Source organism: Schistocerca piceifrons, chromosome X, assembly GCF_021461385.2.
Source record: "Schistocerca piceifrons isolate TAMUIC-IGC-003096 chromosome X, iqSchPice1.1, whole genome shotgun sequence".
NCBI classification, from domain to species: Eukaryota; Metazoa; Arthropoda; class Insecta; order Orthoptera; family Acrididae; genus Schistocerca; species Schistocerca piceifrons.
This window is the reverse complement of record NC_060149.1, coordinates 830,991,711-831,014,421: the sequence shown is the minus strand read 5'-3', so window position 1 is coordinate 831,014,421 and position 22,711 is coordinate 830,991,711. Positions and strand designations below refer to the sequence as shown.

At 44.5% G+C, this 22,711-nt stretch overlaps 1 protein-coding gene across 1 annotated transcript in view; it reads right to left on the bottom strand.

The window, feature by feature from the left end:
• The window catches only part of LOC124722728 (WSC domain-containing protein 1-like), a 158,350-nt gene that overhangs the window by 41,164 nt on the left and 94,475 nt on the right, over positions 1-22,711 (bottom strand). Inside the window, exon 3 of the mRNA XM_047247869.1 lies at positions 240-498. Coding sequence (XP_047103825.1) covers positions 240-498 — 259 coding nt within the window. The remainder of the gene's footprint in view (positions 1-239; positions 499-22,711) is intronic.

The following is a 22,711-nucleotide window of genomic DNA, read 5'->3' as shown; positions in this document are numbered from 1 at the left end:
AACTGCACTGCTACCCCTCTTAGTTTTGTGCTTGAGTGACCCATTTGCCCACACTCTTCACGGTCGTTCGGCCGTGGCGATCACGTGCGTTACGTGTTTGTCCATCCCTGGCCGCCTTTGCCCGCGAGAGCTCGAGGGCCCATTGGGAGAGCACTTGGGCTGGAACACCGTAATTCAGACTAACGGGGTAGGGTACATCGTAGCGAGGGCATTCAGATAGGAGCAGTAGCAGTGAGTACCTGGCAGAAAACAGCGCCTGCTGAGAGGAAGCGGGTGGTCTGCGGAAGGGCCCGTCGGCGTGCCGCAGCACACAGGCCAGGCGGCGCTCGTCCACGGCCAGCCGGAGGAAGCGCAGCAGCCTGCGGAGCTCGGTGCTCGGCTCGAGGCGCAGCCGCTCGAAGTGCAGCAGCGTCGCTTCGTCGGCGTGCGTGTAGTTGGCCCACGTGGCCGCCAGCTCGCGCCACACCAGCGCCAGCTGCGACGCGAACCTCTCCCACTCTGCACACAAAAGACAGCACGCCGTGTCAATGCGATGACATCTATGGAAAATGGGCAAACCAGTTGCAATAAGTAACTCTAACGGTTCACGTTATAAACTTTCAAACAGACTTCCTTTTTTCTGTTTGGTTTGATAATTGGTCTAATGTATTAAACTTCCCACATACAGCCGGCCAGGGTGGCCGAGCGGTTCTAGGAGCTACAGTCTGGAACCGTGCGACCGCAACGGTCGCAGGTTCGGATCCTGCCTCGGGCATGGATGTGTGTGATGTCCTTAGGTTAGTGAGGTTTAAGTAGTTCTAGGTTCTAGGGGACTGATGACCTCAGAAGTTAAGTCCCACAGTGCTCAGAGCCATTTGAACCATTTCCCACATACAACGTGTGTATAACATGATTTGGCATCCGAAAAGTCCCTGAATTTGAGTTTTGCTTACAGAAGGGTATGAGTGCACTAAAATATCGCTTTGTGTCTCCCGGTACATCCTTGTCGGGTTACTGTGGTCATCGGGTGCTAGCTGAATGGTTTGGTTATGTCTCGGTAATTCTACTTTCAGTGAATTTTTGATTCGATTTTGTCATATGATGACATGGTTGGAAAAAATGTTCAAATGCGTGTGAAATCTTATGGGACTTAACTGCTAAGGTCATCAGTCTCTAAGCTTACACACTACTTAACCTAAATTATCCTAAGGACAAACACACACACCCATGCACGAGGGAGGACTCGAACCTCCGCCAGGACCAGCCGCACAGTCCGTGAATGCAGCGCCTGAGACCGCTCGGCTAATCCCACGCGGTACATGGTTGGAGACCGTGGCTGTTATTTGAAGACAAATGTTGATGGTGTTGGGACAGCAACCAGCCACAAATTTATTTTCAGTTCCTTTATGCAAAAGGTACCGTTACCGGTTTCGAATCATTACGATTCATTGTCAGACGGCTTTCATGCTTTTATTATAACATGTGCTGTGTTTTCTTTACTGATTAGTTATCCTAAAATATAAATAGTACATAATTATAAGCACGTCACGAAGATGGCTGTGTTACAGATTTGCATTGGGATGTGACTCACGTGAAATGTCGGTTTGTAGTACCTGTTTTCATAGTTTTCGTCCAGCAGACAACGAATGCGGCGAAAACTACAAACGTTGTCCCCTGGACGAAAATTATGAAAACTAGTACCACAAACCGACATTTCACGTGAATCACATCCAAATGCAAATCTGTAACTCAACCATCTTTGTGACGTGCTTAGCCGGCCGGAGTGGCCGAGCGGTTCTAGGCACTACAGTCTGGTAACGCGCGACCGCTACGGTCGTAGGTTCGAATCCTGCCTCGGGCATGGATGTGTGTGATGTCCTTAGGGTAGTTAGGTTTAAGTAGTTCTAAGTTCTAGGGGACTGATGACCACAGCAGTTAAGTCCCATAGTGCTGAGAGCCATTTTTTGACGTGCTTATAATTATGTATTATTTATATTTTAGGATAACTTATCATTAAAAAAACCTACCACATATTGTAATGAAAGCATGAAATCCGTGTGACAATGAATCGTAATGATTCGAAACCGGTAACGGTACCTTTTGAATAAAGGAACTCAAAATAAATTTGTGGCTGGTTACTGTCTCAACACCATCAGAATTTTGATTTTTCGATGATTGACCTGAAAGGGCAGCATGTCTGTATTGAGTTTTGTATTACACCTGGGAAAACCGCTGAAAAAACGTACGAAATGTTGAAGTGAGGTTTTGGAGACAACAGTGTAGCTCAGGCACATACTTATGACCGGTGTATGTGGACGGATAGATTAGTATTGTCTTTTCATTACAACAGCGCTGACAGGGTGCTTCACTCTCCTCATTTTTCGTAGATTTAATATTTTTATTTCACTTTAGATTGATCCAGTGCTAGGTACATTGTCCAGTACGAGAGTTCTCTTTGTGATGCTGCCTCTGGATCACGGGGGCCTGGGTTCGATTCCTGACCGGGTGGGGGATTTTCTCTGCCCGGGGACTCGGTGTTTGTGTTGTCCTCATCATTTCGTCATCATCATCATCATCATCATTCATGACAGTGGATAGACTGGAATGTGAAAAAATTGAGCTGAGTGAAAATTGGGACTTTGTACTTAACGCTGATAACAGCGCAGTTGAGTGCCCCACAAACCAAACATCGTCATCGTCCTTGTGATGCCAGTACACGAGTGTAAGATGGACTAATTCAGAGTTTCTTTGTAGCTTTAAACCGTTTCAATTCAACCTACTTTCTGTCAAATATATAGATGTACAGAATAGTATGTGGAGATCAGGTCACTCTTATGCCATCATTTTCAAAATGTCCGCGGCTCGTGGTCTTGCGGTAGCGTTCTCGCTTCCCGCGCACGTGGTCACTAAATGAGCAGGCAAATACAATCTATAAAGTTGTCACAGTTAACATAAATAAAATGAGCACACCTTTAAAAATTCGAGCCCTCGCGGATTTCCTACGCCATAGAAGAACGGACGTTGCACTATTGCAAGAAGTGGTTACGACGAAAATAAACCAGATACCAGGATATGCGGCAATCACAAATATAGACCCAGAATCCCAATGCGGTACGGTAATAATGGTATGGAACGGAATCGACTTTGGCGGGACTAAAATGTTGTCAAGCGGCCGAGGGATAGCGCAAAACATAGAAGAGACGCTCTTTATCAACATATACGCACCTTCTGGCACAGACAACAAGCGAGCAGTTGCCGAACTGCTGATGCAGAACAATAACAACATCATCATTGGAGGAGATTTTAACTGTGTCGCCGCAGCTGAAGACCAAATACCCGTAGCAAACATGTGCTCAGAACTGCAAGAACTGATCCGACGACTGAAAATAGAAGATTCGTGGCGCCTTCTCCATCCAACACACACTGAATTTACATACCACCAAAAAAATGGTAAAAGCAGTCTGGACCGTATATATGTCAGCAGAGCAGCAACTAAAAATGTAACGCACGTCGAAGTCTGTCCTGTCATCTTTTCGGGCCACTACAGCTACGAATGAAGCCTGCATCTCCAGAAAGAAAAGAACGTGGGCACAAGAAGCACGTGGAAGCTAAATACGGAACACCTGCAGGACGCGGAACTGCGCAAGCAAATAGTGGAAACGTGGCAAGAATGTTTGGCGCAGCGTGCACGCTACAGCAGCACGACCGAGTGGTGGCTGGCACGAGCGAAGCCGATAATGCGCAGCCTGTTGATAAGATACAGCGCGGAAAAGCCATTCCGGAGGCGAACCACGGCCGAGTTCTACCAGCAGTGCCTGAAAGACGCACTCGACGCACCGGCAGACGACCAGCAATACCTGCCGTGAGTGAGGAGAATCAAGGCAAAACTCCTTCAAATAAAGAAACAGCAAATAAGGGGCGTCCTCACCAGAAGCAAAACATATGGCGAGGTGGATGAAGAGCCACTCACCGTGCACCACCTAAATAGGGAAATGGAGAGAGCGGCACGAAAGTGCGTAAGTGTGCTTCAGGACAAGCAGGGAAAGACGCTCACGACGAAAACGGTGTTAACAAAACACACCGAGGACTATTTACGAGACATGTTCCGTCGAGAAGCGACAGACGACGCGGCAACTGCTGAAATCCTCCAGCAGACGAGGAGCGTGTTCACAGACGCAGACAGGGCGTTGCTGACAGAAAATGTCGACGTGGATGACATCAAAGAAACGATGAAGACCAGCGCCAGGGGACGTGCTAGGAGGGCAATTCACGGAGATGGTGAACGAGATACTCGATGGGGCGGAAATTCCACCTGGGCTGACCGAAGGGACCATAACCCTCATCCCTAAGAAGAGAGCCGCCCGCCCCATTGAAGAGTTTCGTCCGATTACGCTCCTGAACCCCGACTATAAAATAATGGCGAAATGCATCGTAAACAACCTGAAATCGGCGATGAGGAAAGTCATCAGTCCGTGGCAAACATGTGTGGTACCAGGGAAAAATATATTTGACGCCACATGCACCTACAGGGACATAATAGCACAGGCAGCCACCACCAGAAGCGCAGGTACCATAATTTCGGTGGACTTCAACAAAACCTTCGACAGGATCAACCACAAATATCTCGTAGAGACACTAAACAGAATCGGGTTTGGGCAAAAATTCATCACAATCATCCAGAAGATACTAAGTACTGCGAGATCGACAGTAATAATCAATAGTTGGAAAACAAAACTGATAAAACTGGACAGAGCCGTGAGGCAAGGCTGTCCATTGTCAATGGCTCTATTCGCTATAGCACTGGGCCCGCTGCTGCGTAAACTCACAAATGACATCAGAGGATTCACCGTAGGAGACAAAGCAATAGCATGTATAGCCTACGCTGACGACCTAGGCATCTTTATTGAAGACCAGGAAGGTACTGGGAGAGCAGAAACCATCATGAACACATTCCAAAAAGCGTCAGGCGCCCAAACCAACCCCAGGGAAACAGTGCTACTGCCGATAGGGAATCAACGACTCAATCCAGACAGCCAGTGGTATAAAATAGCAGAAAGCCATAAAGTTCTTGGAATATATATATACAGTCTTGTCCAATTACGAGTACAATGGCCGCATACAACTGGAGGGACGTGCTACACACCATAAGAGGTCTCTCCAGACAGCACGCGAACCGGAAGCTAACAATCCACCAGAAAACAGAACTGATAAACACGACGATCCTGTCGAAAGCATGGTACCTGGCGCAAATCTTAAGCATCCCGACAGAAATTGCGCGAGCACTAACGAGCGCAGTGTACTACCTGTTGTGGCGTCGAAATATATTCAAAGTGGCGCAAGCAACGTGTTCGCTGCCAACGAAAGAAGGGGGACTAGGTCTAGTTGATATAAAGACCAAATGTGCAGCCCATCTACTAAAACGAACGCTCGCCATCCAGGACAAAAACCCTGACAGCGTCACAGCCAAGATAATTGGAAGATACAAGCCCGCATCACAAGAAGCGCCGGTCGACACGAGGCACTTTCCCTTCAGAATGCGACACATCAGGCTGCACAATGCCAACAAAAGTTACGTTCTGGACACCGTGGCGAACCCCAGCCACAGAACAGCCAAGAGAATATACTGGTCCGTCAGGGGGAAGCCGGCATAAAACAAAAATGAATACAAACTCCCGCAATACAATTGGAAACAGATATGGGAAAACGTCTCGGAAAACGTGTTGCCTAAACATGCGAAGGAGACATGGTACAAAATAGTTAACAGAACGGTACCAACTAACCAAAGACTGGCGGAGATAAAACTCGTCGCAAGTGACAAGTGCGACGTATGTGGCATGACCGACACCCACGAGCACCGATTCACCTGCGGGAATGCCATCAACATCTGGGAAGCGTGCCAGCAGATAGTGGCTCACATCAACAGAACGGCGCCGGGAAGCATCACAGTGGAAGCAATCACCGCCTCGGACTGCAACCGATTGCCACGACCCAAGCGACTGGCGACTCTCTGGATCCTCGCCATGACGGCACACGCCATCGTAGCGCGGAGGCAGACCGACCAGCTGGCCTTCCTGATGGACCTCTGGGAGGAGAACAAGACAGCCCAGCAGCACAGGCGATACCACGAGAACTTCAAAAACTTCCTGCAGATTCCACTGCAGATAGCAATCGCCAGAGTCCTCCCCAGCCTGTGACCCTCAGCACCGCCACCAGCCACCTCACCACACTCACCACAAGAATAATGAGTGCAGTGATAGTGGATAAGTGCAACAGAAAAGATAAAGTGCTTTCTCCTCTCGCATCAAATAGTGAAGTATAGTGGTATAAAGTGTTTCTTCTTAGTGAAATCAGTGATACGAAGTGCTTCCCACCAAACATCTGCCATGCTCCCAGTCAAAACAGTGTCAAAAGTATGCCCAGTAGTACTACAAATTTTTTAAATTAATTATTATTTTTTTCATTATTTGTACTATATTGTCTAGAAGACAAGCATTACTTAGTGGAAAGTGCCAACTACTCATAATAATAATTATTATTATTTTTTAAATGATTTCCTTTACTTTGTGCCTATAAAATTCTATTTTTTACTCACACTCTCCCTTCTGCTTCTCTTATATAATATGACAAAATTTTCTCTCTTCTTCAATTTAGGTATAATCTGTAGTATATGTAAAAAAGTTTCTTCCACTTCTGCTCCATCTATCATGGTGTTGTTTCACTCATACTGCCCCACCTAACAGTGTAAACTAGAGGAAGAGATCAAACCAGAATACACAATGTGCCTGTGGCATCACAAGTGCATCACATACAGAAACATGAACTCAAAATCAATGCATCGATGCTAAATATATACTGTTATGCCTCTCCTGCAATGTATACCCCAAAAAAAGATGACAAATGGCCATGTAAAAGGGTTTAAGGAACAACAATGTGGTGTCACCGCCAGACACCACACTTGCTAGGTGGTAGCCTTTAAATCGGCCGCGGTCCATTAGTATACGCCGGACCCGCGTGTCGCCACTGTCAGTGATAGCACACCGAGCGCCACCACACGGCAGGTCTAGAGAGACGTACTAGCACTCGTCCCAGTTGTGCAGCCAACTTTGCAAGGAACGGTTCACTGACAAATACGCTCTCATTTGCCGAGACGATAGTTAGCATAGCCTTCAGCTACAATTGCTACGACCTAGCAAGGCGCCGTATTCAATTGATATTGAGATTCTATTAATGTATCATCAAGAGCGATGTTCTACAAATGTGGATTAAAGTTAAGTATTCCAGAAGCTACGTACTTTTCTTTATAGCATTCATTAAGTATCCTGTTTCAGACCTCACGCCAGCCTGTGTGAGTTTAATCGCGTGCCTTTCGGCTTCCTCTCATTGTGTCTAGGCTGCCTTGTCTAGACACAACAAACAATAAGAGAAAAACGAAAAAGGAAAAATATAAAAACGAAAACCTATAAAATGACAGGAATATTAACCAACACTATGAATATAATATATTAATAGAATAAAATGTCTTTTTTTAATGTATCGTTGTTAATATATTTAAATAAATATACACTCCTGGAAATGGAAAAAAGAACACATTGACACCGGTGTGTCAGACCCACCATACTTGCTCCGGACACTGCGAGAGGGCTGTACAAGCAATGATCACACGCACGGCACAGCGGACACACCAGGAACCGCGGTGTTGGCCGTCGAATGGCGCTAGCTGCGCAGCATTTGTGCACCGCCGCCGTCAGTGTCAGCCAGTTTGCCGTGGCATACGGAGCTCCATCGCAGTCTTTAACACTGGTAGCATGCCGCGACAGCGTGGACGTGAACCGTATGTGCAGTTGACGGACTTTGAGCGAGGGCGTATAGTGGGCATGCGGGAGGCCGGGTGGACGTACCGCCGAATTGCTCAACACGTGGGGCGTGAGGTCTCCACAGTACATCGATGTTGTCGCCAGTGGTCGGCGGAAGGTGCACGTGCCCGTCGACCTGGGACCGGACCGCAGCGACGCACGGATGCACGCCAAGACCGTAGGATCCTACGCAGTGCCGTAGGGGACCGCACCGCCACTTCCCAGCAAATTAGGGACACTGTTGCTCCTGGGGTATCGGCGAGGACCATTCGCAACCGTCTCCATGAAGCTGGGCTACGGTCCCGCACACCGTTAGGCCGTCTTCCGCTCACGCCCCAACATCGTGCAGCCCGCCTCCAGTGGTGTCACGACAGGCGTGAATGGAGGGACGAATGGAGACGTGTCAATTTCAGCGATGAGAGTCGCTTCTGCCTTGGTGCCAATGATGGTCGTATGCGTGTTTGGCGCCGTGCAGGTGAGCGCCACAATCAGGACTGCATACGACCGAGGCACACAGGGCCAACACCCGGCATCATGGTGTGGGGAGCGATCTCCTACACTGGCCGTACACCACTGGTGATCGTCGAGGGGACACTGAATAGTGCACGGTACATCCAAACCGTCATCGAACCCATCGTTCTACCATTCCTAGACCGGCAAGGGAACTTGCTGTTCCAACAGGACAATGCACGTCCGCATGTATCCCGTGCCACCCAACGTGCTCTAGAAGGTGTAAGTCAACTACCCTGGCCAGCAAGATCTCCGGATCTGTCCCCCATCGAGCATGTTTGGGACTGGATGAAGCGTCGTCTCACGCGGTCTGCACGTCCAGCACGAACGCTGGTCCAACTGAGGCGCCTGGTGGAAATGGCATGGCAAGCCGTTCCACAGGACTACATCCAGCATCTCTACGATCGTCTCCATGGGAGAGTAGCAGCCTGCATTACTGCGAAAGGTGGATATACACTGTACTAGTGCCGACATTGTGCATGCTCTGTTGCCTGTGTCTATGTGCCTGTGGTTCTGTCAGTGTGATCATGTGATGTATCTGACCCCAGGAATGTGTCAATAAAATTTCCCCTTCCTGGGACAATGAATTCACGGTGTTCTTATTTCAATTTCCAGGAGTGTATATGGTAACAAAAAACAAAAAAGATTCCCGGCGGGGTCAGGAATTTTCTCTGTCTCGAGATGACTGGGTGTTGTGTGTCTTTCATCATCATTTCATTCTCATTCACTCGCAAGTCGCCGTAGAGGCGTTAAAGAACTTGTGGAGCGGCGGCCGAACCGCGCCGCGAGGGGTCTCCCGGCCACCAATGCCATACGCTCATTATTATTATTTTCAAAATTACTATCGTGTCAGTTTAGATTCCTCCTGCAAATTTGGAAACTGTTTATTTTGCAGGGTAATTGAGTCCTTTTGTTACGATGGGACTACCCCACATTGGTCGGATTAATTGATTGTTCATTACAATACCAATAACATACTATTAACCACTTTTTGGATACCGGTCGGTCGGTGCATTATTTCTGTGTTATAGATGAAGGTAGGTTCGAGAGTGAACGATTTAGGCTTATTATCTTCCACCATATTCATACTTATATTCATGCTTATTAGCTTCCACCATATTCATACGTCTTTTAATATTAGTTTCATAAACCTTAAATGATTTCCCGTGCACAGCAACGTTAATTGAATATAAATTAGATTTATGTATGATGTATATGTGTGTAAGCATTATGACAATAAATAGGAGAATTAATCAGACATTTTCTACTAACGAATTTGTAGTCACACAATCCCTCCCTTGATATTTATTGACTTTGCAAAGCCAGGACCCATTATTCAAGTACAAGGGGCTCATCCCCTTTTAATCTGTTACACAAACTTAAGTTCTGTTACGTATTTCATTGAGTGAGGAGCAATATGAATGCTGAGAGGTCCAGCCAGCAGCAGACATTTATGACGACAAGTTTTGTCAGCTCACGCCCAACCTCTTGCTTGATATGGTAACTCTGCTTCAGGATTTGTGTGGCTGGCATCCTATAGTATCAGATGGTGAGGTTCCCCAGAGTCAAGCTCATGCTATAGGACCTTGTAGCGGGAAACCGAATCAAATCATGCGAGATATGTTAGTTTCTTGTACCATGTCTTTGCTATTTTGTTATGTGTATTTTCTGTGTCTTGGTGTTCCTTTCTTGTCTCGATAATGGACGTTGTAACATCAGTATTGCATATTGTGGAAGGGTTATTTTGAATATGTATTCGGGTGTTGTTTGTGACAGGATTTACATGTGACTAAGAAGTACGAGCATATTTTCTACTGTCCAGGTGAGTTAAAGATCTAATGATGTCACGTAGCTAAACGAGAAATGAAGAAGCGAGAAAGTTCTGAAAATATGGAGGCCTTGCCCGCATCTCGTGGTCGTGCGGTAGCGTTCTCGCTTTCCACGCCCGGGTTCCCGGGTTCGATTCCCGGCGGGGTCAGGGATTTTCTCTGCCTCGTGATGGCTGGGTGTTGTGTGCTGTCCTTAGGTTAGTTAGGTTTAAGTAGTTCTAAGTTCTAGGGGACTGATGACCATATCTGTTAAGTCCCATAGTGCTCAGAGCCATTTGAGCCATTTATGGAGGCCTAAAATGGGATAGCACACTTGAAAGTAGATAAGGTGAAGCTAGAGTCACCAGCAACGCCATCAGGCAGCGATCGGATGAGGTAAGATAGATGCATTCGCATAGACAATGATGAAGAAAATATAAGGGTAGGAAAATCACAATGCGAAGTCGAGAACGCAGGCACTACTGATAATCGCGCAGCTTCTGATGCTGAGAGTTGTCACATTCAGTTTGCTCGTCCCCAAAAGTATGCTAAATTGAACCATGACTATATCAGGTGATTGAGAGAAGTTTGATCAGCATCTCCAGTACATAGGCGAGGTGAGAAAAGAGAAATCGGAAAGTATAGGTGGTAGGAGAGGAAGAAGCAGAGAAGAGAATAGGTCAATACGAAAAGAGGCGAGGGATAACAGAAGTTTTTAATGATATCGTGGAATTCGAGAATAAAATTGCAGTTTTTTTTACAGAGATTGAGAGTGTTATAGTGAAATGGGGAAGTCGTAGGACCGAGGTGAGCAGTGTGTGAACGCTGATCTTGAATTTTCTTTTCACAAAAAATTTCACGCTCTGAAAACGGATCACCAAAGATAGGAAATACAAACGCAACAAAAAAAAAACTTATTGCCCGTGAATTGTGCAGGGAATGTCATTGTTCCGTGCTAAAGACTGATACGACGACATTAGTTGTCCGAAAATCGTGTAAACATTAATTGATTGAAGGTGTACCTCCTGTCTACAAACATAATAGTTGAAGTAAAACGTGGTTAAACCTGCTACCTTCCTTAAAAAAATGCTGCACACATGTGCTCTTTCGGGTCATAATGACCCGGTATGATATATACAGGATGGCAGCTAGTCAAGGAATATTTTACTTAACTGGTTTAAAAAGTTTATTTGAATGTCCGCAGTCGATTCTTTACAAGTTTTCTCCCAGAGAAACTTCCGCTGTGCCTACGTGACACAAGTTGCCTGCCTTTCAGAACCGAGGCAGTTCGGTCCACTTAAGGCAGCTGACAAGATGCCTTGAGCCTTGTGTTGAAACTGCTAGCTAACTAACGCCATCGGTTTTAAACAGTAGCGTGCGTGGGATACAGGTCACGTATGTCAACGCCGTAGGATTCTGCAGTACTGAACACAATTGCTTCTCTCTCTTGTGGTTTAGACGTCGAGCAAAACGAACGTCTTTCTTTGGAGGCAGAGTCTCCGGCTCCGCGCCCAGTGCCCGACCGCCAACATAAATTAGCGTGAACCGTCTCCTCTTCTGCTGCCCACTTATTTAGTTGCTCGTCCTCCTAGACTGGTCTAAATCTGGTAACTTCTTATCCCACGCACTTAAACCGTGTGAGTCTGAGGCACACACCTACATGCACATGTGGGGCATAAGGTTCCCCAGAACACACTGTCTTTTTCTGCGGGCAATACGCGAACAATAGACATACACTACACTTAGATTACACAGATACAGACCATAGATGTTAAGTCCCACAGTGCTCAGAGCCAACACAGATACAGACATAGATATATACACAGCAATAACGGACGAAGAACAATGGGCACAATTAAACGCACTGACAAACAGCATTTAAAAAACAACACTTGAAGAGTATATGCGGTCACGACATCACAGGCATGCCTATGTGCAGCGTAACAGAAATCTCCAGAGGATGGACAGCGATACCCACAGTGACAACGAAAATAGTGACAATGAGGAGGAACAGGACGAGGAAGCTGAGATGTGACAGTAAATAAGCAAATTGCTGGTAATCTAGCCAAGAAAACACCAAATGCTGTACATGGATGGGCACCTAAAGTAGTTAATACATAGGATTAGTAACAAATAGAATAAGCAACATTATTTCTCTTCTAATAACCATTTGTGTGTGTGTGTGTGTGTGTGTGTGTGTGTGTGTGTGTGTGTGTGACTGGCGGTCAACGGCTCGAAGAAACCGTTCCGTGGTATTCACTGTCAGTCACACTCGGTGATGATCTCTCATCTATCCTATCTTCTTTTTATATTCTTCTTAAAAAACAACAAAATTTTATTTATATTTCAACCTTAAATTACTGTTATTTTGAAAAGTATCATTATTTGTAAATGTTGTAGATAAAACAAAAGGAAAGAAAACTGTAAAAAGATGAAAAACGAAAATTGTAAGATGTACGACCTGTTTTAAACATCAGGTAACAGGTCTAAAATTTGGCAATAAATAAATAAAATAAATAAATAAATAACTTCTTCCTTAGGCGCGCCCCTTGTATACAGTATATTGCAATATATTCTCTTCATTTTACCGGATTTTCTGTTCTGTCATTTAACGGCAGCGCTGGCCGCCTACTCACCAGTCTCAACGCTCGATCTCCTGTACAATGTAGTCGTAAGCCGGATGCAACAATCTTCTTCCCTTTCCCTGCACATGTACAGGTATTTAAAGGGAATGATGATTATAAATTGTTAAAAATAATTATGATTTGAAATATACATCTACATTTACAAGTGTACTCTATAGACCACAGTTAAGTGCCTGGCAGAGGGTTCATAAAGCTACTTTCACAATAAATCTTTATTATTCCACTCTCGAACAGCACGAGGAAAAAATGAACACCTATATGAAGGTTTATTTATTACATTATATAAAAATCTTGCAGCATTACTTGCAAACAATCTCATCAATGATATAAACTCTGGTCATGAGTGAGCAGTTGCGCAATAGACTTTTACTTATTGTATAAACTGTCAGTCACGGAAAAAATTAATTTTACTTAGAATTCCACACATTGGGCAATAGTATGCAACGCTCGCTTCACAAACATATTTGTTTCAGTTTGAACTCTTCATTGGCGTCCTGCTGTCACAGCTTGATAGAAATAATTTGCGTCTGGCACGTTTGCAGCTTTCGTTGCTACCACTGGAGCACTTTTTTAGCTTCAATGTAAGAAGTAGTCAGAAATTTACCAAAATCATTGTGAAATATTCTTCTTTTGCAAAGAACATTTTTTTCCACCCAGGATTTATATCTCGCCCCACCACAAAACCATTATAGGCAGAAGTGTCAATAACATTGTAGAAGATGGTCATTGGCCAGCAGTTGGTTTTCCTCTTGCATGTGGAGGTGCCAATAAGCTGGTCCAATGTGTTCACTGCTCCCTTACTTGCATTATAGTCCAGTACCATTTTTGGTTTCTTGTCTTATCTGTTTCTTATTTCCTCCCTGTTATGCATTGTGCTCTTCAGGACAACCTCTTAGTTCTTCCTCCTAACCAAAGATGTGACCGTGACATCTCTGTAAAAAGACTTAAGTGTGAACATTTTCTTTGCTTGATATATCTTTGGGGAGTTCAGGCTTATTTTTTCTCACTTTCCCCAGCATTGTAAGACGTCTTTTGAGAATTCTTTAACCTAATGCATATGATGTAAGGAAATCGTCGCAAGCTGTGAAAACCCTCATAGCTTGATTTTTCTCAGGTGCATGTCCAGATAATTTTCCTCTATAGAGTTGTGTCTTGAAAACACATGAAGTAGCACTATCACAAAATGTCCATATTTTTAGATCGTATTTTGAGGGTTTACTCGGTTCACATTAGTAGTGGGTCGAACTGTGTCCTACACCACTTTGTTAGTGCTGATTGCATACAATCTGGGGCAAACTTGATTGATTTATGACACCCTCTCCTTAATCTGTTGATCTGTAAATTGATTTATGACCTATTGGGGGTTGATTTATGACGCAATTGGGATAATCTGTCCTTCTGAGAATTCCCTCCCCCTCCACCTCTACCCCCCACCCCTCTGGTAAATCCCCTACCCCTGCCCCCTATCCCACACCAATACTCACAAACTTTTGATATAAAAGTAATTGACTAATTAATTAAATTGATCAATTAATTACCTCCTCCTCTATGGGAAATAACTCACTTATCCCATCCCCTTCCCCATCTCTAAATTAGCGGGAAAAGGATTCAGTCTGTGCTGGAGAGGAAGCATCTCATGACACGTAATTCAAATCAATGTAAATAATATATTCTTTATTTAATTAATTTACGGGAGACAGGGCTCCCCCGTTGGGTAGAACTCACGTCTGCACCATCACACCCCCGCTTCCCATGACGTAGTAAATGTAAGCGCTGAGGAATTCGAATGAAATGCGGTATAGTAGCCGCTGTTTGGGGTCTCTGGCGCATGTGTCTGTCGTGTGGGCGCCTCCACAGAGATCAAAATTCGCTCAAGGTTCTAATTACGAATAACAATATTAAATACCACTGACCACAGACCATCAAGTGATAGCATTTAGTTGATCAGAAAATTCCAGACTCGCTTCCTGTCTGTGTCCCTCTCAAGAGACTACTTCCTGTTTGCGTCTGTGAACCAACGTCTCCAAACACGCAGACACAGATTTTCATCCCTCCTCAGAATATTGTGTTCCTCTTGACTGGGGACAAAGGGTAATTTCCATATCAAAAATTGAGAGAAATATCCCATTTGCACTACCCTATACAATTAACTGCTTAACAATTTACAAGAGTCAACCAGATCACTTAAAACACTCACTGCAACCTTGCAATGATCCTTCTTTGTAATAAAAACATATTTTCGATGTTGGAGTGTCACACACAAACATTATGCAAGTCAAGTAATTAAATTTCCACCACAGATAGATCGTAGATGTAAGTATATCTCAGGTCTTGTATACACCGACGTTTGAGAACACAAGAACACGCCTCCATCGCAACGTTTCCACTAAACATATCATGTGAAACAATTTAACTGGCCACATACACTTATGATCGCAAAAGAGCACGCTGTCCGGCGACTGCAGGTATCTGCAGTTAACGCTATCCGCTGCCAGCAGGAACATTGCATCGTCTCATGGGCTACGCCAGAGCTGCACTCCTATACCCCGGCATCCACACGTTGGCCCTACAGAAAGCTCAGATGTCGGAGAGACTGTCACCAAGCAATCAACTGACCTATTTACATATGGAGAATAATCGTCCATCGCAAACGCCCATAATTTTGAATCTTCCCGTGCAACACACATTTCCGCTTCTGTCGCCACTCACCCAGTGCGCTGGTCACTTCGCTAGCTCCCACTGCTTTGTACCTTAGGCAGGTATTACACTACCAAATTTTTTTGACAAAGAAATATGATCAAATATTAGTCGAATTTCTTTGGCAAAGATCTTTGATGTGACGCTGAAAACGGGTATTACTGTGTCATCATATTTTTCGTCAAAGTTCAAGATGGCAGACAACAACAATTTATTATACACTTGTACCGCAATTGCACTCTGTGTGCATTTGGAACAGAAGCAGCGGAAGAACGGGAAATATGCTACGGTGAAGCCATAGGTTTTACGCCGAGACAGTAAAAACATTCAGCAAAACCTGTTACGGGACCTGTAAGTGGAGGACGTCAAGTCTTATATAAATCACGAATGGAAGAGAATGCATTTCAGTATTTGCTCAGTAAAGTGCCTCTCATTTGAGTAATGTGATATGTGTAGACGACAGGTTCACCATAACGCTGCGATTTCTTGCTGCAGTAGAGAGAGCTACTTTAGCTTACAATACAACACTCGAATACCACAGTGCACGTTAACCAAAATAATTCCAGAAACAAATAAAGCGATTTATAAAGCACTGAAGGAGGAATATCCGAAGATAAATAAATGTTTAGTGCACTACATGGCCATTAAGTACTATTTTTACTTTTAAATAATTTAATTAACTGAATTAGTGTTCCAAAAACTACAAAATTAATAACAGGTGAAAGTTCCTGGCAGATTAAAACCGTGTGCCGGACCAAGAGTCGATCTCGGGACTTTTGCCTTTCGCGGGCAAGTGCTCTATCACCTGAGCTACCCAAGCATGACTCACGCCCCGCCCTCACAGCTTTACTTCTGCCAGTACCTCGTCTCCTACCTTCCAAACTTTACAGAAGTTCTTTCAGGAGTGCTAGTTCTGCGGTTTACGTTAAGTGTGTAGCGGTGTGCCGCGGTATACATAGAACGAATCATGGCTTTGTCGTTCCGCAAAACCTGATTGAACGTATGCCTGCGAAAGTGGAAGTTTTCATCAAGGCTAAAGGTGGGCCAACATCGTATTGAATTCCAGCATTACCGCTGGAGGGCGCCACGAACTTGTAAGCCATTTTCAGCCAGGTGTCTGGATACTTTTGATCACATAGTGTATGGGTGTGTGTATGAACCTGCGTGTGTGTGTGTGTGTGTGTGTGTGTGTGTGTGTGTGTGTGTGTGTGTAGGAGGTTGGTCTGCACAGAATGGAAATATGTCCAAAATCATATCCGGAACTTCAACACACTTCAGATGAAATCTGAAATCATGGAGAGACCACTGTGGCCCAAATACACAACATGCAGGAGGTTAGATTAGCATAATTCAATAGTAGCCTCTTGCTATTAAGCAGCGATCAGATAAGGTAAGTGAAGCGAAATACTTTTACATTGGCAACAGTGCTGAAACAGTGTTTTTATATTCTGGTGGTTTGAAGTATTGGCATGAAAGGTATGATCAACACATAGGAGACCCTCGGTGGCTTTGCAAATGCACGTTTTTGATTCGTGTAAGGGGCACTGACTTTGTGGATACTATTAGTCAAACGAAAAATAAGATAATTACAACAAACAATGCATTAAATATTAAACTTGAAGAGGAAATTCTGAACAAAGCTGTGTCATCCACTCGTCATGTGAATGAGGATATTAATCTGTGTAAAATTTGCTTCCAGTGTGAGATGGATGTAATGTTTCATCCACGTGGACACACCTGTGTTAAATGTTCATTCTCCATTTCCTCATTTACTGCATGTTACGAGCCTATAGCATCTACAATTAGAGTACTCGTTCTATGTAATTAAGACAGTATCAGCAAATTGTGTGTTTTTGCCTTTGCAACATGTTAAACTCCCCAGTTCACAAATTAATATGATCATGTCGTAAATCACAGGAAATGTTCTTTTTGTAAAAATGGTTCAAATGGCTCTGAGCACTATGGGACTCAAATTCTGAGGTCATTAGTCCCCTAGAACTTAGAACTAGTTAAACGTAACTAACCTAAGGACATCACACACATCCATGCCCCAGGCAGGATTCGAACCTGCGACCGAAGCGGTCTCGCGGCTCCAGACTGCAGCGCCTAGAACCGCACGGCCACTTCGGCCGGCTCTTTTTGTAAGGAGGTTCACTTATGTAGCAGTATGCATTTCATAACCCTACCCACAAACTGTATGATATGTTATATATGTCTATTAAAAAACGCTTGTAGTGAATATTTAAATCACATACAGCAAATATTCAGACTATGAGGCACAGACATCATTTGGAAATTAGCATTAGCAACGTCTATTTACAACACCACCAGTATATTCTGTTGATGTTACATAAGCTTGTAGGATAGCTACAGTGCTATGTATATAAAGAGCCACCCACTTTTGAGTTATTATACGTAGGGTAACATGGTTTGAGAGCACTATGTCAGTAGTATCGACTTGTTGCTGATCACTAACATTGTGGGAGATCGGCCTCACTGTTGTAGTCAAAGCGTTTAGAGCACATGAGAACTGGACGACAAATTACAATATACTGTCACTCAGTTACAGTAGTTTCCACCCACTGTATTCAAGCATCCGATCTAGTAATGTGTCGCCTACACTAGTGCACTGTTACTCCATCATTTCAGCTAGCGTTGGATTGGAAGCCCTGTAGTTATGATGCTTTGGGCAACGCTATGTTGAGACTCAATAGCGGCGAGTACTGTGTAAGAGTACCACTACTCTGTGCTGATTCCCTCCATGTAGTGTCGGCTAACGAATAATTTAGAGGACAGTCGTTGTATCGTATTTAACAAAGTTTCTGCTGTTTGTCTACTGAAGTAGATACTCTATCTGCATATGGCTGTAATAAGCTACTCTGACTCTGACAGAAGTGGTATATTAAAACAGGGGAAGTGTTGTACTCCACATCAGTATCGGCAGTACAGTCTCTTGGCAGCGATTTGGTACTCCGTCACACACATATTGGAGCATTTCCCATTAGATTTTAGTGTTACTTGGTTATTTGCGGACAGTTTTTTGCAGAATACGCTGTGATGTCATTAATTTATACGCAACGTATGTGGGATACACGTACTGTTCTACCTCACGAAATTAAACTGTAAATCTTCATGACTGGAACCAACCTGCATCGAAAACTTTATGAATTTTTTCGTGTGTGGAGAGAAATGTTCGCCTGCAGGTAACATCTACCACATACAGGGACACCTATGGTAATACTATACGATAAGACAATAAGGGTTCACTGTATAATGTTAGTGACCTCTAATTGTAGAGTATATCTTCTATAATATTTTATATGTATGAAATCACAAGCCCAGGAATAGGAAACGTTATTGTTAACTACCGTTTAAATTTTATAAAGTGACCAGACGTGTGACTACATGAAACTTTCACGTCTCAATTTGATAAAGATTATGCTATTATCTGGCTGGAGACTCCTACAGAAAGGAGCGTGTGTTTCTTCCTGTGAAGGACTGTTCTAGTATGTACACATTAACTTGTATCTTTCTTTTAATATACTTTGTTATGGAATATTATTGCGTCACTTAACTATTATTGATAATGCCTCACAGCTATTGCTGCTGTAACAACATTATTTTGTCTCTGTTTTCCCTGTATTATGACGTCAATGACTTCGTCCGTGGAAAACAGCAATGTCATGCTATCGCGCTGCAGTGTTGAGGTACGATAAAAATGGTTCAAATGGCCCTGAGCACTATGGGACTCAACATCTTAGGTCATAAGTCCCCTAGAACTTAGAACTACTTAAACCTAACTAACCTAAGGACATCACATACACCCATGCCCGAGGCAGGATTCGAACCTGCGACCGTAGCAGTCCCGCGGTTCCGGACTGCAGCGCCAGAACCGCACGGCCACCGCGGCCGGCTGAGGTACGATACCTCGTAATAATTAGTGCCATTTTGTTTAAGCTTTGTTTCTTGGAGGTCCGAACATGAACGATGCCTCTGAGGATTTGATAGTAAGTGTATACTTCAGCTGCGGCAGGATCATGTGTTGGATGAAGTGCGATCGTCGTTTACGGTTCTTGTCCACTAATTTCTTAAAACATGGGGGCTTCCATATCTACGTCCACATTTCTGTACGTTACAGAGAATAACATCATTCTGAAACGTGTTGCGGAATTTGTTTAGCATTTGTTGGAATGGTGGGTGGTTTTACAATGGCTTAGATTAGGCGTTAAGCATATTATGACGACTCTTTTTGTAGTGGTTTGGCTTATATTACAATAAACGTGTATTTTAATTTCTTATACAAGCAACTGGGAACCGTTTTCGTAAAACTCGCTTTATGCGTTTAAAAAAATAGCTTTTTTCTTAACAGATACTGTTCATGTTCCTTTACTGACTCATGCAACTGCCTTTAGAAAACTTGCTTTAATCTGCACTAATAGGACAGAGAATGCAGCCCGTTATTTTTAAACTCTCCTGATATGTATGTGGTCTTTTCAAAACCGATTTGTGCTACATAGTTTGAGGAAAATATTAGAGGTATTACTGTTTTCTCACTGTTAATTTATAGGGCGATAGATATCAGAAAAACTACTTTTCTGACTTTGTTATGGCACCCCAGGAATAATTATTTTGCTTGGCGGTAGGTGGCAGGGTATATTACTCTGTGGTCCAACTAAGCTGACAATCGGCATGGTGGCTAATGGGAGCTCCTATTAGCCACCATGCTGGGGGTCTATTTAGTTTGCTTGGGTAGTATTATGCTACGTATGTTGACGATAGCTGTTATGAAAGTTGGTTGCCAGTTACCGACATTGCGAGGAAGTTAAGTGGAGAGTACTAGAGTTGTGTTAAATAGTGAAAATGGAAGGCGATGCTGAATATAACATTCCTGTGAGTGAAACACGCGGTGAGCGTGAAAGAAGTGAGATGAATCAGCCTTCCAAATCAAAATCGTCTCGAAATGCAAAGCAAAATGCTGCGCCTGGCCCTGACGGCCTTCATGCTAAAAGAAGTGAGGGAGGGAAAGGCTGTTGTTGTGGCCGACTACTTCAGACATCGTAGCACCTACTGCATCGGCATCCCACTTTATGTCCAACCAACACGGGACGCCTGCATCACAGGGCATATATTCACGAGGAAACCCTACGTCGTCTGTGTTGTCAACACAAATATTTCCGGCGGCCGCAAAACAACACAACACCAGGTCTCCCCCAACGGCCGCCAGGGACCGCTACCCGTTCACGGAGCCTGCAAAACAGCTTCACCAGAGGTCACAGCTAGCCCAGGCACGTGATCGCAAATAGTTCTGGCAGATACATCCGCCAAATGGGCTTTATAGGGCGGCACACTGCCGGCAAAGGGCAGTTCAACGCACTGCTTGCAAGTATACAGAACTGTCACCCCGGCATCCATGGCCAGACGCGTCTTCTATCTGGACGATCTCTTGCAGATGGAATTGGTATAGTCGACGAACATCTTGATATTGTAGAATTGTTTGATTGTGATAATTCCCTGTGAAGAGTCTGGCCTTTTCTATTATTATTCGTTGTTTTATATTTGTGACGATCCACAGTTGGGATCGAGTCTGATGTTCTTTTGGAGATTGTATTATTGTTTCGTTTTAGTGAGTCCAAAAAATTGTTTCGGACATGTGTTTCCTGCATTTCTATTCTGCTAGCGCAGATACTTCTGTCAGAGGTGGGGTCCTCCTTATCTTGGGTGATAATGATCGTTGTCGGGTTGTGCTGCCACCCTTCCTCCCTCAACGGGACTTGGAGCTCCTGGACTTTGGTCATTGGGGGATTGTCTTGACGAAACGGCCGTCCCGCCAACATGTCTACTGGAAGGGGAAAGGACGCCACCATCACCTGCATGGTGGCCTCATGTTTCTCTTGTCAATGGCACCAGTCGGCGCCCCCTCGACGCCTGTTCCCGTGGCCTCCTGCTCCTTCTCCTTGGTCCTGTCTGTACTTGGATTTCACGGCCCCGTTCCTTGGCTCCTCCTGGCTTATCCTTGTGGACGCAGTCAATGGGTTTCCTTAGATCTCACGCATGTCCTCCTCGACACCCAACCACACCATCCAAGCTCTTTCCCACATCTTTTTCATTGAGGGCCTTCTGGAGACGTTGGTGACCATCAACGGCCCTCAATTTACATCTCCTGAATTTACTCCCTTCTGCACCACCCTGGGCATCCAGTTGACTCTTATCTCTCTCTTACATTCTACATCTGCATCCACATCTACATCTACATCTACATCTACATTTATACTCCGCAAGCCACCCAACGGTGTGTGGCGGAGGGCACTTTACGTACCACTGTCATTACCTCCCTTTCCTGTTTCCTTCGCGTATGGTTCGCGGGAAGAACGACTGCCGGAAAGGCTTCGTGCGCGCTCGAATCTCTCTAATTTTACATTCGTGATCTCCTCGCGAGGTATAAGTAGGAGGAAGCAATATATTCGATACCTCATCCAGAAACGCACCCTCTCGAAACCTGGACAGCAAGCTACACCGCGATGCAAAGCACCTCTCTTGAAGAGTCTCCCACTAGAGTTTGCTAAACATCTCCGTAACGCTATCACACTTACCAAATAACCCTGCGACGAAACGCGCTGCTCTTCTTTGGATTTTCTCTATCTCCTCCGTCAACCCGACTTGGTACGGATCCCACACTGATGAGCAATACTCAAGTATAGGTCGAACGAGTGTTTTGTAAGCCACCTCCTTTGTTGATGGACTACATTTTCTAAGGACTCTCCCAATGAATCTCAACCTGGCACCCGCCTTACCAACAATTAATTTTATATGATCATTCCACTTTAAATCGTTCCGCACGCACACTCCCAGATATTTTACAGAAGTAACTGCTACCAGTGTTTGTTCCGCTATCATATAATCATACAATAAAGGATCCTTCTTTCTGTGTATTCGCAATACATTACATTTGTCTATGTTAAGGGTCAGTTGCCACTCCCTGCACCAAGTGCCTATCCGCTTCAGATCTTCTTGCATTTCGCTGCAATTTTCTAATGCTGCAACTTCTCTGTATACTATAGCATCATCCGCGAAAAGCCGCATGGAACTTCCGACACTATCTACTAGGTCATTTATATATATTGTGAAAAGCAAAGGTCCCATAACACTCCTCTGTGGTACGCCAGAGGTTACTTTAACGTCTGTAGACGTCTCTCCATTGAGAACGACATGCTGTGTTCTG